The following is a 15,839-nucleotide window of genomic DNA, read 5'->3' on the forward strand; positions in this document are numbered from 1 at the left end:
AGAAGACTGGCATCAATCAACTCCATCTGCATGGGAGCCATCAACCAAATTCTCGCCGGGAGTGACTACAGACGTAGACCGGCAGGCGACAGTCGGGAATTACCCAAACAGAGCGTCTCAGCCAGAAGACTGGCATCAATCAACTCCACCTGCATGGGAGGCATCAACCAAATTCCCGACGAGAGTGACAACAGACGTAGACCGGCAGACGACAGTCAGGAATTACCCAAGCACAGCGTCTCAGTCAGAAAACTGGCATTACTCAACTCCTCCTGCTTGGGAAGCATCAACCATATTCCCGACGAAAGTGACAACAGACGTAGACCGACAGACGACAGTCGGGAATTACCCAAACAGAGCGTCTCAGTCAGAAGACTGGCATCAATCAACTCCACCTGCTTGGGAAGCGTCAACCAAATTCCCGACGAGAGTGGCAACAGACGTAGACCGGCAGACGACAGTCGGGAATTACCCAAGCACAGCGTCTCAGTCAGAAGACTGGCATCAATCAACTCCATCTGCATGGGAGCCATCAACCAAATTCTCGCCGGGAGTGACTACAGACGTAGACCGGCAGGCGACAGTCGGGAATTACCCAAACAGAGCGTCTCAGCCAGAAGACTGGCATCAATCAACTCCACCTGCATGGGAGGCATCAACCAAATTCCCGACGAGAGTGACAACAGACGTAGACCGGCAGACGACAGTCGGGAATTACCCAAGCACCGCGTCTCAGTCAGAAAACTGGCATTACTCAACTCCTCCTGCTTGGGAAGCATCGACCGAATTCCCGACGAGAGTGACAACAGACGTAGACCGGCAGACGACAGTCGGGAATTACCCAAACAGAGCGTCTCAGTCAGAAGACTGGCATCAATCAACTCCACCTGCTTGGGAAGCGTCAACCAAATTCCCGACGAGAGTGGCAACAGACGTAGACCGGCAGACGACAGTCGGGAATTACCCAAACACAGCGTCTCAGACAGAAGACTGGCATCAATCAACTCCATCTGCATGGGAGCCATCAACCAAATTCTCGCCGGGAGTGACTACAGACGTAGACCGGCAGGCGACAGTCGGGAATTACCCAAACAGAGCGTCTCAGCCAGAAGACTGGCATCAATCAACTCCACCTGCATGGGAGGCATCAACCAAATTCCCGACGAGAGTGACAACAGACGTAGACCGGCAGACGACAGTCGGGAATTACCCAAGCACCGCGTCTCAGTCAGAAAACTGGCATTACTCAACTCCTCCTGCTTGGGAAGCATCGACCGAATTCCCGACGAGAGTGACAACAGACGTAGACCGGCAGACGACAGTCGGGAATTACCCAAACAGAGCGTCTCAGTCAGAAGACTGGCATCAATCAACTCCACCTGCTTGGGAAGCGTCAACCAAATTCCCGACGAGAGTGGCAACAGACGTAGACCGGCAGACGACAGTCGGGAATTACCCAAGCACAGCGTCTCAGTCAGAAGACTGGCATCAATCAACTCCACCTGCATGGGAGCCATCAACCAAATTCTCGACGAGAGTGACAGCAGACGTAGACCGGCAGGCGACAGTCGGGAATTACCCAAGCACAGCGTCTCAGTCGGAAAACTGGGATTACTCAACTCCTCCTGCTTGGGAAGCATCAACCAAATTCCCGACGAGAGTGACAGCAGACGTAGACCGGCAGACGACAGTCGGGAATTACCCAAACACAGCGTCTCAGACAGAAGACTGGCATCAATCAACTCCACCTGCGTGGGAAGCATCAACCAAATTCCCGACGAGAGTGACTACAGACGTAGACCGGCAGGCGACAGTCGGGAATTACCCAAACACAGCGTCTCAGTCAGAAGACTGGCATCAATCAACTCCACCTGCATGGGAGGCGTCAACCAAATTCCCGACGAGAGTGACAACAGACGTAGACCGGCAGACGACAGTCGGGAATTACCCAAGCACAGCGTCTCAGTCGGAAAACTGGGATTACTCAACTCCTCCTGCTTGGGAAGCATCAACCAAATTCCCGACGAGAGTGACAGCAGACGTAGACCGGCAGACGACAGTCGGGAATTACCCAAACACAGCGTCTCAGACAGAAGACTGGCATCAATCAACTCCACCTGCGTGGGAAGCATCAACCAAATTCCCGACGAGAGTGACTACAGACGTAGACCGGCAGGCGACAGTCGGGAATTACCCAAACACAGCGTCTCAGTCAGAAGACTGGCATCAATCAACTCCACCTGCATGGGAGGCATCAACCAAATTCCCGACGAGAGTGACAACAGACGTAGACCGGCAGACGACAGTCGGGAATTACCCAAACACAGCGTCTCAGACAGAAGACTGGCATCAATCAACTCCACCTGCGTGGGAAGCATCAACCAAATTCCCGACGAGAGTGACTACAGACGTAGACCGGCAGGCGACAGTCGGGAATTACCCAAACACAGCGTCTCAGTCAGAAGACTGGCATTACTCAACTCCTCCTGCTTGGGAAGCATCAACCAAATTCCCGACGAGAGTGACAGCAGACGTAGACCGGCAGACGACAGTCGGGAATTACCCAAGCACAGCGTCTCAGTCAGAAGACTGGCATCAATCAACTCCACCTGCATGGGAGCCATCAACCAAATTCCCGACGAGAGTGACTACAGACGTAGACCGGCAGACGACAGTCGGGAATTACCCAAACAGAGCGTCTCAGTCAGAAGACTGGCATCAATCAACTCCATCTGCATGGGAGCCATCAACCAAATTCCCGACGAGAGTGACAACAGACGTAGACCGGCAGACGACAGTCGGGAATTACCCAAACACAGCGTCTCAGACAGAAGACTGGCATCAATCAACTCCACCTGCATGGGAGGCATCAACCAAATTCCCGACGAAAGTGACAACAGACGTAGACCGACAGACGACAGTCGGGAATTACCCAAACAGAGCGTCTCAGTCAGAAGACTGGCATCAATCAACTCCACCTGCGTGGGAAGCATCAACCAAATTCCCGACGAGAGTGACTACAGACGTAGACCGGCAGGCGACAGTCGGGAATTACCCAAACACAGCGTCTCAGTCAGAAGACTGGCATTACTCAACTCCACCTGCATGGGAGCCATCAACCAAATTCTCGACGAGAGTGACAGCAGACGTAGACCGGCAGACGACAGTCGGGAATTACCCAAGCACAGCGTCTCAGTCAGAAGACTGGCATCAATCAACTCCACCTGCATGGGAGCCATCAACCAAATTCTCGACGAGAGTGACAGCAGACGTAGACCGGCAGGCGACAGTCGGGAATTACCCAAACACAGCGTCTCAGACAGAAGACTGGCATCAATCAACTCCACCTGCATGGGAGCCATCAACCAAATTCTCGCCGGGAGTGACTACAGACGTAGACCGGCAGGCGACAGTCGGGAATTACCCAAACACAACGTCTCAGACAGAAGACTGGCATCAATCAACTCCACCTGCATGGGAGGCATCAACCAAATTCCCGACGAGAGTGACAACAGACGTAGACCGGCAGACGACAGTCGGGAATTACCCAAACACAGCGTCTCAGACAGAAGACTGGCATCAATCAACTCCACCTGCATGGGAGGCATCAACCAAATTCTTGCCGGGAGTGACTACAGACGTAGACCGGCAGGCGACAGTCGGGAATTACCCAAACAGAGCGTCTCAGACAGAAGACTGGCATCAATCAACTCCACCTGCATGGGAGGCATCAACCAAATTCCCGACGAGAGTGACAACAGGCGTAGACCGGCAGACGACAGTCAGGAATTACCCAAGCACAGCGTCTCAGTCAGAAAACTGGCATTACTCAACTCCTCCTGCTTGGGAAGCATCAACCAAATTCCCGACGAGAGTGACAACAGACGTAGACCGACAGACGACAGTCGGGAATTACCCAAACAGAGCGTCTCAGTCAGAAGACTGGCATCAATCAACTCCACCTGCATGGGAGGCGTCAACCAAATTCCCGACGAGAGTGACAACAGACGTAGACCGGCAGACGACAGTCGGGAATTACCCAAGCACAGCGTCTCAGTCAGAAAACTGGCATTACTCAACTCCTCCTGCTTGGGAAGCATCGACCGAATTCCCGACCAGAGTGACAACAGACGTAGACCGACAGACGACAGTCGGGAATTACCCAAACAGAGCGTCTCAGTCAGAAGACTGGCATCAATCAACTCCACCTGCATGGGAGGCGTCAACCAAATTCCCGACGAGAGTGGCAACAGACGTAGACCGGCAGACGACAGTCGGGAATTACCCAAGCACAGCGTCTCAGTCAGAAAACTGGCATCAATCAACTCCACCTGCATGGGAGGCATCAACCAAATTCCCGACGAGAGTGACAACAGACGTAGGCCGGCAGACGACAGTCGGGACTTACCCAAACACAGCGTCTCAGTCAGAAAACTGGCATTACTCAACTCCTCCTGCTTGGGAAGCATCAACCATATTCCAGACGAGAGTGACTACAGACGTAGACCGGCAGACGGCAGTCGAAAATTACCCAAGCACAGCGTCTCAGTCGGAAAACTGGCATTACTCAACTCCTCCTGCTTGGGAAGCATCAACCAAATTCCCGACGAGCGTGACTACAGACGTAGACCGGCAGACGACAGTCAGGAATTACCCAAACACAGCGTCTCAGTCAGAAAACTGGTATTACTCAACTCCTCTTGCTTGGGAAGCATCAACCAAATTCCCGACGGGAGTGACAACAGACGTAGACCGGCAGACGACAGTCGGGAATTACCCAAACACAGCGTCTCAGTCAGAAAACTGGCATTACTCAACTCCTCCGGCTTGGGAAGCATCAACCAAATTCCAGACGAGAGTGACAACAGACGTAGACCGGCAGACGACAGTCGGGAATTACCCAAACACAGCGTCTCAGTCAGAAGACTGGCATCAATCAACTCCACCTGCATGGGAGGCATCAATCAAATTCCCGACGAGAGTGACTACAGACGTAGACCGGCAGACGACAGTCGGGAATTACCCAAACACAGCGTCTCAGTCAGAAGACTGGCATCAATCAACTCCACCTGTATGGGAGGCATCAACCAAATTCCCGACGAGAGTGACTGCAGACGTAGACCGGCAGGCGACAGTCGGGAATTACCCAAGCACAGCGTCTCAGTCAGAAAACTGGCATTACTCAACTCCTCCTGCTTGGGAAGCATTAACCAAATTCCCGACGAGAGTGACAACAGACGTAGACCGGCAGACGACAGTCGGGAATTACCCAAACACAGCGTCTCAGTCAGAAGACTGGCATCAATCAACTCCACCTGCATGGGAGGCATCAACCAAATTCCCGACGAGAGTGACTACAGACGTAGACCGGCAGGCGACAGTCGGGAATTACCCAAACACAGCGTCTCAGTCAGAAGACTGGCATCAATCAACTCCACCTGCGTGGGAAGCATCAACCAAATTCCCGACGAGAGTGACTACAGACGTAGACCGGCAGACGACAGTCGGGAATTACCCAAACACAGCGTCTCAGTCAGAAGACTGGCATCAATCAACTCCACCTGCATGGGAGGCATCAACCAAATTCCCGACGAGAGTGACTACAGACGTAGACCGGCAGGCGACAGTCGGGAATTACCCAAACACAGCGTGTCAGTCAGAAGACTGGCATCAATCAACTCAACCTGCATGGAAGGTATCAACCAAATCCTCGACGAGAGTGACTACAGACGTAGACCGACAGACGACAGTCGGGAATTACCCAAACACAGCGTCTCAGTCAGAAGACTGGCATCAATCAACTCCACCTGCATGGGAGGCATCAACCAATTTCCCGACGAGAGTGACTACAGACGTAGACCGGCAGACGACAGTCGGGAATTACCCAAACACAGCGTCTCAGTCAGAAGACTGGCATCAATCAACTCAACCTGCATGGGAGGCATCAACCAAATTCCCGACGAGAGTGACTACAGACGTAGACCGGCAGACGACAGTCGGCAATTACGCAACCACAGCGTCTCAGTCAGAAGACTGGCATGAATCAACAACTCCACCTGCATGGGAGTCATCAAACAAATTCCTGACGAGAGTGACTACAGACGTAGACCGGCAGACGACAGTCGGGAATTACCCAAACACAGCGTCTCACTCAGAAGACTGGCATGAATCGACAACTCCACCTGCATGGGAGGCATCAACCAATTTCCCGACGAGAGTGACTACAGACGTAGACCGGCAGGCGACAGTCAGGAATTACCCAAGCACAGCGTCTCAGTCAGAAGACTGGCATGAATCAACGACTCCACCTGCATGGGAGGCATCAACCAAGTTCCCAAAGAGAGTGACTACATTCGTAGACCGGCAGACGACAGTCGGGAATTACCCAAACACAGCGTCTCAGTCAGAAGACTGGCATCAATCAACTCCACCTGCATGGGAGGCATCAACCAAATTCCCGACGAGAGTGACTACAGACGTAGACCGGCAGGCGACAGTCGGGAATTACCCAAACACAGCGTCTCACTCAGAAGACTGGCATGAATCAACAACTCCACCTGCATGGGAGGCATCAACCAATTTTTCGACGAGAGTGACTACAGACGCAGACCGGCAGACGACAGTCGGCAATCACGCAACCACAGCGTCTCAGTCAGAAGACTGCCATGAATCAACGACTCCACCTGCATGGGAGGCATCAACCATATTCCCAAAGAGAGTGACTACATACGTAAACCGGCAGACGGCAGTCGGGAATTACCCAAACACAGCGTCTCAGTCAGAAGACTGGCATCAATCAACTCCACCTGCATGGGAGGCATCAACCAAATTCCCGACGAGAGTGACTACAGACGTAGACCGGCAGACGACAGTCGGGAATTACCCAAGCACAGCGTCTCACTCAGAAGACTGGCATGAATCAACAACTCCACCTGCATGGGAGGCATCAACCAATTTCCCGACGAGAGTGACTACAGACGTAGACCCGCAGACGACAGTCGGCAATTACGCAACCACAGCGTCTCAGTCAGAAGACTGGCATGAATCAACAACTCCACCTTCATGGGAGTCATCAAACAAATTCCCGACGAGAGTGACTACAGACGTAGACCGGCAGACGACAGTCGGGAATTACCCAAACACAGCGTCTCACTCAGAAGACTGGCATGAATCAACAACTCCACCTGCATGGGAGGCATCAACCAATTTCCCGACGAGAGTGACTACAGACGTAGACCGGCAGGCGGCAGTCGTGAATTACCCAAACACAGCGTCTCAGTCAGAAGACTGGCATCAATCAACTCCACCTGCATGGGAGGCATCAACCAAATTCCCGACGAGAGTGACTACAGACGTAGACCGGCAGGCGACAGTCCGGAATTACCCAAGCACAGCGTCTCACTCAGAAGACTGGCATGAATCAACAACTCCACCTGCATGGGAGGCATCAACCAATTTTTCGACGAGAGTGACTACAGACGTAGACCGGCAGACGACAGTCGGCAATCACGCAACCACAGCGTCTCACTCAGAAGACTGCCATGAATCAACGACTCCACCTGCATGGGAGGCATCAACCATATTCCCAAAGAGAGTGACTACATACGTAAACCGGCAGACGGCAGTCGGGAATTACCCAAACACAGCGTCTCAGTCAGAAGACTGGCATCAATCAACTCCACCTGCATGGGAGGCATCAACCAAATTCCCGACGAGAGTGACTACAGACGTAGACCGGCAGACGACAGTCGGGAATTACCCAAGCACAGCGTCTCACTCAGAAGACTGGCATGAATCAACAACTCCACCTGCATGGGAGGCATCAACCAATTTCTCGACGAGAGTGACTACAGACGTAGACCGGCAGACGACAGTCGGCGATTACGCAACCACAGCGTCTCAGTCAGAAGTCTGGCATGAATCAACAACTCCACCTTCATGGGAGTCATCAAACAAATTCCCGACGAGAGTGACTACAGACGTAGACCGGCAGACGACAGTCGGGAATTACCCAAACACAGCGTCTCACTCAGAAGACTGGCATGAATCAACAACTCCACCTGCATGGGAGGCATCAACCAATTTCCCGACGAGAGTGACTACAGACGTAGACCGGCAGGCGGCAGTCGGGAATTACCCAAACACAGCGTCTCAGTCAGAAGACTGGCATCAATCAACTCCACCTGCATGGGAGGCATCAACCAAATTCCCGACGAGAGTGACTACAGACGTAGACCGGCAGGCGACAGTCGGGAATTACCCAAACACAGCGTCTCACTCAGAAGACTGGCATGAATCAACAACTCGACCTGCATGGGAGGCATCAACCAATTTCCCGACGAGAGTCAGTACAGACGTAGACCGGCAGACGACAGTCGGCAATTACGCAACCACAGCGTCTCAGTCAGAAGACTGCCATGAATCAAGGACTCCACCTGCATGGGAGGCATCAACCGAATTCCCCAAGAGAGTGACTACATACGTAGACCGGCAGACGACAGTCGGGAATTACCAAAACACAGCGTCTCAGTCAGAAGACTGGCATCAATCAACTCCACCTGCATGGGAGGCATCAACCAAATTCCCGACGAGAGTGACTACAGACGTAGACCGGCAGGCGACAGTCGGGAATTACCCAAGCACAGCGTCTCAGTCAGAAGACTGGCATGAATCAACAACTCCACCTGCATGGGAGGCATCAACCAAATTCCCGACGAGAGTGACAACAAACGAAGACCGACAGACGACAGGCTGGACTGACCAGAACACAGCGCATCAGTCAGGAGAAGGGGAAGACACAGGAACAGCGTTTGTATGGAACGAACCATCCGTATTTCCAAAGAAAATTACCACAGACATCGAAAGGCAAACGACAGAGTGGAGTGAGCCGATAACAGCTACGGAGAGAGCCGAATGGGAGAGCACAGTTTTCGATTACTCAGGCTTTGGGTCTCAGGGAACGGAGCCAACCGGAAATGTGAGGGAAGTGACCGACGTATCTTTGCCGATAACAGGGACCAGGAGTGCTAAAAGGACGTCGTGCAATCCGGAGAATGACGAGCGTGTTGTGCACGAGACTGATTGTTCCAAGTTTTATCACTGCGTTAGGGGAGCGAGAGTGGTTGGCGTCTGTCCCACGCCCACAGTATTCGATCCCAAACGACAGGTCTGTGACTGGCCGGGTATTGTGAACAGGCCTGAATGCTTATCTGTTTCTTGAATAAACCTCGGTATTCATGAAGTGTTTTGTACGAATTGCGTTAATGTCTAGTTACTCTTACGTTTCTGCTTAGATTGTTATAAACTATTTATTTTATATCGCACCTCTTTCCCCCACCACAGAATGAGCAAGCTGAACAATTGACAAAGGTTACGCTGTCTTCCTTCCTGTTTCCTTGCCCCCTAATTCCTTTGTCCTAATGAATCTGAGGCGAAAAAATATTTATTTGAAAGCGTGCCTCTGAATATCAGCAATCACACCCATTACAAAGAGCAGAAGATATGCGGGCGCAAGAACGCGAAGGAACTGTTTTTTTTTTTTTTAGATATCGTAGCTGCTCAGTTTGCTCTGTGGCAACCTGGGATGTGATTGTTACGAAACAATTTGCTCGTCTATTGTAGCATCTTGATGAATGTTTGATCTTATTACTTCATCTTCTGGGGCGAGAAAGATGGAATGGGGAATACTCGTGTTTTCTCTGTCTAGGAAAAATGATTATCTCTGACAAGTTGGCCTAATTGTGTTGGATTGATTATAAAATCATGGATGTCTTCTAATATACCTCCGTTAAAAAAGAGCACCTGGTGTACAGCACCAGGAATTGATCCGAAATTTGATTTCACAGCTTCAATTTGGTTTCTTGAACATATGTTCTGGATGATTACAATTCTTGTTTTAGTACATATTAATAGTGTTTAAGTGGAAGAGTTCTCAGTGCTTAAGATATATACATTTCTTTCATTTTAAAGGAGAAACGGCGAAACATTGCTAGTGGTTAATTTTCGTAAACAAATTCGAGGACACCTAAGTACTTCTTCTGAGTTTTGAATTGGAAAGCGTGAATGTCCTTCTTCCGCTAACTTAGTTCGTTTGCGGTGTACTGAATCTGCGGTGTACGTTTCGCTACTGGGGCCGGCATTATCATCTGGGTATTACGCAGATTGGCTTCGTCTTACGGCAAAAAGAAAACGTAGCAGCGACCGAAGCAACGTTAGTGGCAGCTATGACGGAAAATAGGAGACGATCTGGTTTGATCATGGAAGAGGCACTCGAAGAGACGATAATAATTGACCGCTGCGAAGTTTTTCTTTGACAGTGAGGACGCGGTGTTTTCTGAGGTGAATCCACCGGCTCAATTCGTTCACCTTCTTGTTGGGATGTATATTAAGATCTAAATTACTTACCTATTTCTGTTAGACATATCAAACATTTGTTTCTACTCCTGAAACTTAGTAAGCTTAACATTGACCCAACCGTTTTATCCTGGATTAGAGACTTTCTAACAAATCGATCGCAATTTGTCTTCACTCATCAAGCTAATTCTCACCTCAGTTTTTTCACCTCAGGCGTCTCACAGGGGTCCGTCTTAAGTTATCTTTTATTTCTAATCTACATAAATGACTTAACTCAAATTCTGTCTTCCTTTGTTAGTCTGTTTGCGGACGATTGTGTCATCTATCGTGAAATCACTAATAACTCCGATGTTCAACTTCTTCTGACAGAGACATTGTTTTGGACTGGTAAAACACGTGGTGTATATCTCTTCACATTAACAAATGCAAAGCGATGCGTGTATCTCGACGTAACTCATCACTACCTTCACACACTCTTGGTACCTTCTCCTTGGAAATCGTAGCTTCCTTCAGATATCTTGGAGTTCATACTACAGATAACATGTCATGGAACGTTCACATTGAGCATATCACTGCTAACGCTAACTCCATGCTCAGTTACTTAAAACCGAAATTTGCTTTAGCACCGATGTCACTGAAATTACTTTTATTCAAAACCCTGGTACGCTATAAATTGGAGTTCACTGCAGCAATCTGGGATCCCGGTCACACCACGCTCGTATCTAACATTGAAGCCAGTCAGAACCGTGGCGCGCGGTTTCTCTTTTGTAATTATCATCGTTCAGCCAGTGTGTCATCCATGAAATCTAACTTATCTTTACCCCTTCTTTCTCTGCGCCGTAAAGTATCTCGTCCATCGCTTTTTCATAAAATTTACCACTCTATCCCTACTCTAAAAAAAAAACTTATTCTCCGTCCCCCGCACATCTCCTATCGCCTTGATCATCAGCATAAAGTTGGAATTCCCCAGTGTCGCACCTCCGCCTATCTCGACTCTTTTATTCCCAGGTCATCATCGTAGTGGTGCCACCTTCCCTCATTTTTAGTATCTATATCATCGTTTGATTCTTTTCTCTTGTTAAATTTTTGTATTTATTTTCATATTGTATTATGTCTTGTTACTTGCCTCTTTCCTCTGTAATGGCCTTGGGCCTTGAGGGTACTGAAATAAATAATTAAATAAATAATGCGGGGCGGAAAACGTTTCCAATCAGTCTAACACCTTCTTCCGCGGCACAGAAAAACACAAGACGCACCAAGTCGCATACCAAGCACTTTGGAGCACCCAAACACCACACCCAACGTGGGAGTGGCGCCCCGAAGAAAGTCTTCGCCAACGTTTCCAACCACTCAACATGACCGCGAAACCTGACGATGGCTAGATGGCGCTACACTACTGAAAATGGCGCTACCCACTCCCTGACGTCACGCCACTGCGGTGGCGCTGAGGTCGGCATTGCGCATGCGCATATGCCTCAGAAGACTCTGGTTCCTGCGCAGGCGCCGTGCCCACACCAGTTGTTTTATTTCGTTTTATACAGTGTGTTGGACGACACGCTGGGGAGACTTACGGCAGGATACCACTACGTGTCACCACAGCAACCTAGCGCTATACGTCGCTTGGTTGTCGTAGAAAATCTTCATTTCAGGCGCTTCTGTGTCAGCGGGACTTTACGCGCCACGTCAAGGGTGCGAATCCATGCGCAATAAAAATAAACTCCGACACGCACAACCTTTGCTCCTTTTTTTTAAAAAAGATATTTTCTACCTGTTTGTCAAACGTCCTGTAGCCTCATTCGCGCGTAGTACAATTCAAAACTAAACGAAGAGAATAATAATACAAATAATAATAAAAAAGTTCGGAACACACAATAGTCGCGTTAACTCCTTTTCGAGAGAAAGCAACCATGGCGAGTCAGGGTGAGGTCACGCACCCCCGACGAACGCCGTAAAATCGTTCTACCCGGTCGCACAGCGTAACAAGAAGTAACTCACCCCTCTCGCAACCAAGAATAAAAAGAAGAAATGCATCAATTGGCGGCCCGACTCACTGACACTGACACTGTTCGCAGTGAACCACTTCCTTTCCTGTTAGTCGGTGATGACGTCAGTGTGTCCAGACTGACGAGTGGGCGGGGCACTCCTTTTCCCGCTTGCATTCCTCCCAAATCAGCCCCCTGACAAAACTGGAATTTGGATACGGCTCACCGAATCCTTGTAAAAGGGAGGGAGGGGCGACGACTGGAGCCAGGACTGCTATAAAAGCGGCCGACACGGCCTATGGAGGCTATTCGTATCCGGTCCCAGCGTACACTGACAAGTATGTTTGCGCAGGTGAGTCCTCGAGTACGCAGAAAACTGAAAGGAGGATTTGAGCTTCATGGGTTACAAGTGGATGGTGATATGGAGACAGCTTGTTTGACCGATTGGTCGCACTCGGGTGCAAGGTGTCATGGCATTTGTTCTTACTTGCTTACTTGCACATCGCTGACGTGGTAACTTATTAGCGACCTCTCGGTCATCATTACAAATGAACATCTATGAAAATGGAAGCTCAGCAGTCGATAAGAGACTCGACCTCGTTCTTACCTCGAATCCTGTATGTTATGGAGACTGCAGTGTGCGACGAGAGGTTCTTTATGACATACGAGGTGATATCAAAGAGTTTACAAACTCGTTCAACATAAACAAACGAGATGGCTTCACGTCTTATTGGCTGCCATATCGGTCAATGTAGTCCCCTTTGGAGGTAATGCAACGTTCCTCACGAGTCTGCCTTTGTTGGAATGCCTTCTAGAAGTCCTATTTCTTTTGGATGTTCAAGAGAACTCTCCCGTGTTCCTGAATCTCTTCAGCGGAGACGAATCTCTATCTCTCAAGGTTCATGCTTAATTTAGGAAAGATGAAAAAGACACAAATGGCAAAGTCGGGACAATGTGAGAGACGCTAACCATGTTTCTGCGGGCCAGAAAGAGATGCACCTTGAACAACGCATGGGTTGGGATAATGTCACGCTGAATCATCCAGTTGCCAGCCGCCCGCACATCTGGGCACTTCAGCATCAAAAGGACCCGCGGACATTTCAGAACAGCAACGTTCTCGTCTGCGTTGTCTCCAGATTAGGATACCTGCGACTTTCATCTTTCCTAAGATGAAAGTGAGCCTCAAGGCAGAAGGATTCAGCTCAATCGAAAAGGGTTCAGTAAGAGACGAGAAATATCTCAACTAGCCCGAAGAAGGAGGACTTGTAGAACGCCTTCCAAACAATGGCAAACTCACAGGGACTATTGCCGGAGCTTATTGGGACTTCCAAAGGCGACTGCACTGAGGGAGATGGCCGTTCATAAACCTTAAAACAGTCACTGACAACCCCACCATCGATATTTTTGTTTAATATTGCAAACGAATGAAGATGATTCCTAGAAATCGCAATAGAAATACCAAGCTTTGAACTGCGTAGTTGCAGAGAAAATACAAAATTTTCGGAAAGCTTGATTGGAAACGACCGCGAAATGGTGCATTCTTTGCTTTTATGAGTGACGTTAAACAAAAAAACGTCATTTATCTTTCTCTATATCTCGCTCAACGTTTATGGGCACGCGCACGGGCCACCCCCCCAACTGCAAAAGTATTTTGCAAGACATTTTTTCGCGTGAAGACGACGCGTCCCTTTTCGGTTCCTCTTTTCTTTTTAGCGGTGTTAGTCGGTCTAAAACGATTTTTAAAAGGTAAGAAAGAAAACTATCTGTAGCAGCCCGAGGTCAGCGATGTGAGGGATGATGTCGCAAAGGTGCAAGAGATTACTAAAAAAAAACTATCCAGCTACTGAAAAAAAAAAAAAAAAAAAAAAAAAACTCGTCTGAGCCGTTTTTTACTTTCCCTTCGTGCTCACGCCTCAAACGTCGCCCGATGCCGGCATAGTGAGAATATAAAGAAAAAACTAGGAGACGGCCGATGTTTCGTCATGAACGCTTCCGATCTCTGATATTTATTTTTCGAAGTCAGCATTGTAGTGCCTTTATAGTCGTCGTATAAAAAACAAATCGTATTTTAAGAATGAAAATAATAATTATTACAGAGTTACAACTTGCGATACTCCTTACCGTTTTCAAAAATACCTTCGTCAATTACGTCGAACAAAAAACAAAAAACAAAAAAAAAAACTAGCAGGAGTTTAATTTTGGGGGAGAAGGACACACACATTGAAGGGCTCATTCGCGCGCCACAAATATTTTTTTTTTTTTAGCGATGATTTGTTTTTTGTGTTTCGCCCAACGCTTTTGAAGCGCGTGAGAATATAAAAAAAAATAATATAGATCTCGGTGTTGTCAGTGGCCCTTTAAGGTAATCTCGTCTGCTTTCATAGAGAAAGTTCTGAAATTTCTTGTTACCACTAAGTCAACATAAAGCAAACTAAGCATTTAGAGAAACGAACACACACGCACAGATCACACTCTATTTCTTCACTTTAAGGAATCTGGGGTGTTCCTCTCCCGCAAGTCACCTGGGAGATCCAGTCGCTGTAATCTACTGGGCTGAAAATTGGTTTGGACATACAAGAAAGAGTCTGCGCAGTGGCACTGAGTGTGGTAAAACGTCATGTTGAATGCCAAAGCGCAGACAACTTTTTTTTATGTTTATGTTTATGTTTAGCCCAATCATTGGCCAAACTCTATCCGTAGATCGCAGCGATAGTCTTCCATAAGTGCTCTGCGGGAAAGCCGACCCTCCAGAATTCTTACAAGTTCTGTGTTTAAATCATGCACGCCTTTTTCTAAGATTTAGTTAATCTTTTTTTTTATCATATACGGCATGTCCTACAAAGTGAGTAGCAATACAAAACGAAAAACAAAAATAACAATAACCGACATGCATAGCTAGCTTTACTCTTATTTGTTCCACGTTTTTATTTTCTTGTAACCTTTGCTGTTGTGTATATGTATAAACAGGTGCCCCATGAAACAGACTTTCTATTTAAACCTATCTAAGCACAAGTTAGGCACTTATAAACTCTACGTCAACTGTTTTGTGCTACATTGTCAAAGATAGCGTAGTTTTCACTGTGAAGCAGTGCCGCACTGCTGCGAGAGCACGTGGCTTGGTCTTTTGCGCCTCATTTGCAGGCGCTCGCGCGACTAGCTTTGACAGAGTTGCAGCACTCTGGAAGCTAGGCTAGCTTTGACACCGTAGCAAAAAAATGATTGACGCCGAGTATAGACAATAGACTACTTGCATAAATCCGTCATTGCGCGCGTTGCATCTTGGGAACCTGTGGGCCAGGACGGGAGCGTGTATTGATTTCGCTTCCCATTGATTCCCACAATGCATAACGTGGCATTACGCCGGGATGAGGCTCTTTGAGCTTTGCATGGCACCCCGAATGCATGGCACCCACGTGCAGCTCGCGTGAACATAGCTTTGGCAGGTTTGAAATTGCACGGGTTTCTCTTTACGAGTAGAGACATTGCGACGGGCAATAGCCTTGC

The 15,839-nt window shown here is 48.7% G+C and overlaps 3 protein-coding genes across 3 annotated transcripts in view; all 3 read left to right on the top strand.

The window, feature by feature from the left end:
* Positions 1 to 166: 166 nt before the first annotated feature.
* On the top strand, positions 167 to 2,416 carry LOC121834804 (mucin-12-like; the record flags this gene model as incomplete). Its single annotated transcript, XM_042288600.1, has 3 exons — positions 167 to 516; positions 637 to 1,065; positions 1,537 to 2,416. Coding segments are annotated over 3 exons (1,659 nt in total), but the record flags the coding sequence as incomplete, so codon positions are not given.
* A 213-nt stretch (positions 2,417 to 2,629) lies between these two features.
* Positions 2,630 to 9,242, top strand: LOC121834805 (the record flags this gene model as incomplete). The annotated part of the gene is made up of 4 exons (XM_042288601.1): positions 2,630 to 3,187; positions 4,484 to 5,614; positions 5,696 to 6,738; positions 6,811 to 9,242. Coding segments are annotated over 4 exons (5,142 nt in total), but the record flags the coding sequence as incomplete, so codon positions are not given.
* A 3,018-nt stretch (positions 9,243 to 12,260) lies between these two features.
* LOC8030643 (protein amnionless) overlaps positions 12,261 to 15,839 on the top strand; it is a 43,563-nt gene continuing 39,984 nt past the window's right edge. The window contains exon 1 of the mRNA XM_042288602.1: positions 12,261 to 12,273. Within this exon, the coding sequence (XP_042144536.1) occupies positions 12,261 to 12,273 (13 nt within the window). The remainder of the gene's footprint in view (positions 12,274 to 15,839) is intronic.

Source organism: Ixodes scapularis, unplaced genomic scaffold, assembly GCF_016920785.2.
Source record: "Ixodes scapularis isolate PalLabHiFi unplaced genomic scaffold, ASM1692078v2 PGA_scaffold10__122_contigs__length_95168666, whole genome shotgun sequence".
Taxonomy (NCBI): Eukaryota; Metazoa; Arthropoda; class Arachnida; order Ixodida; family Ixodidae; genus Ixodes; species Ixodes scapularis.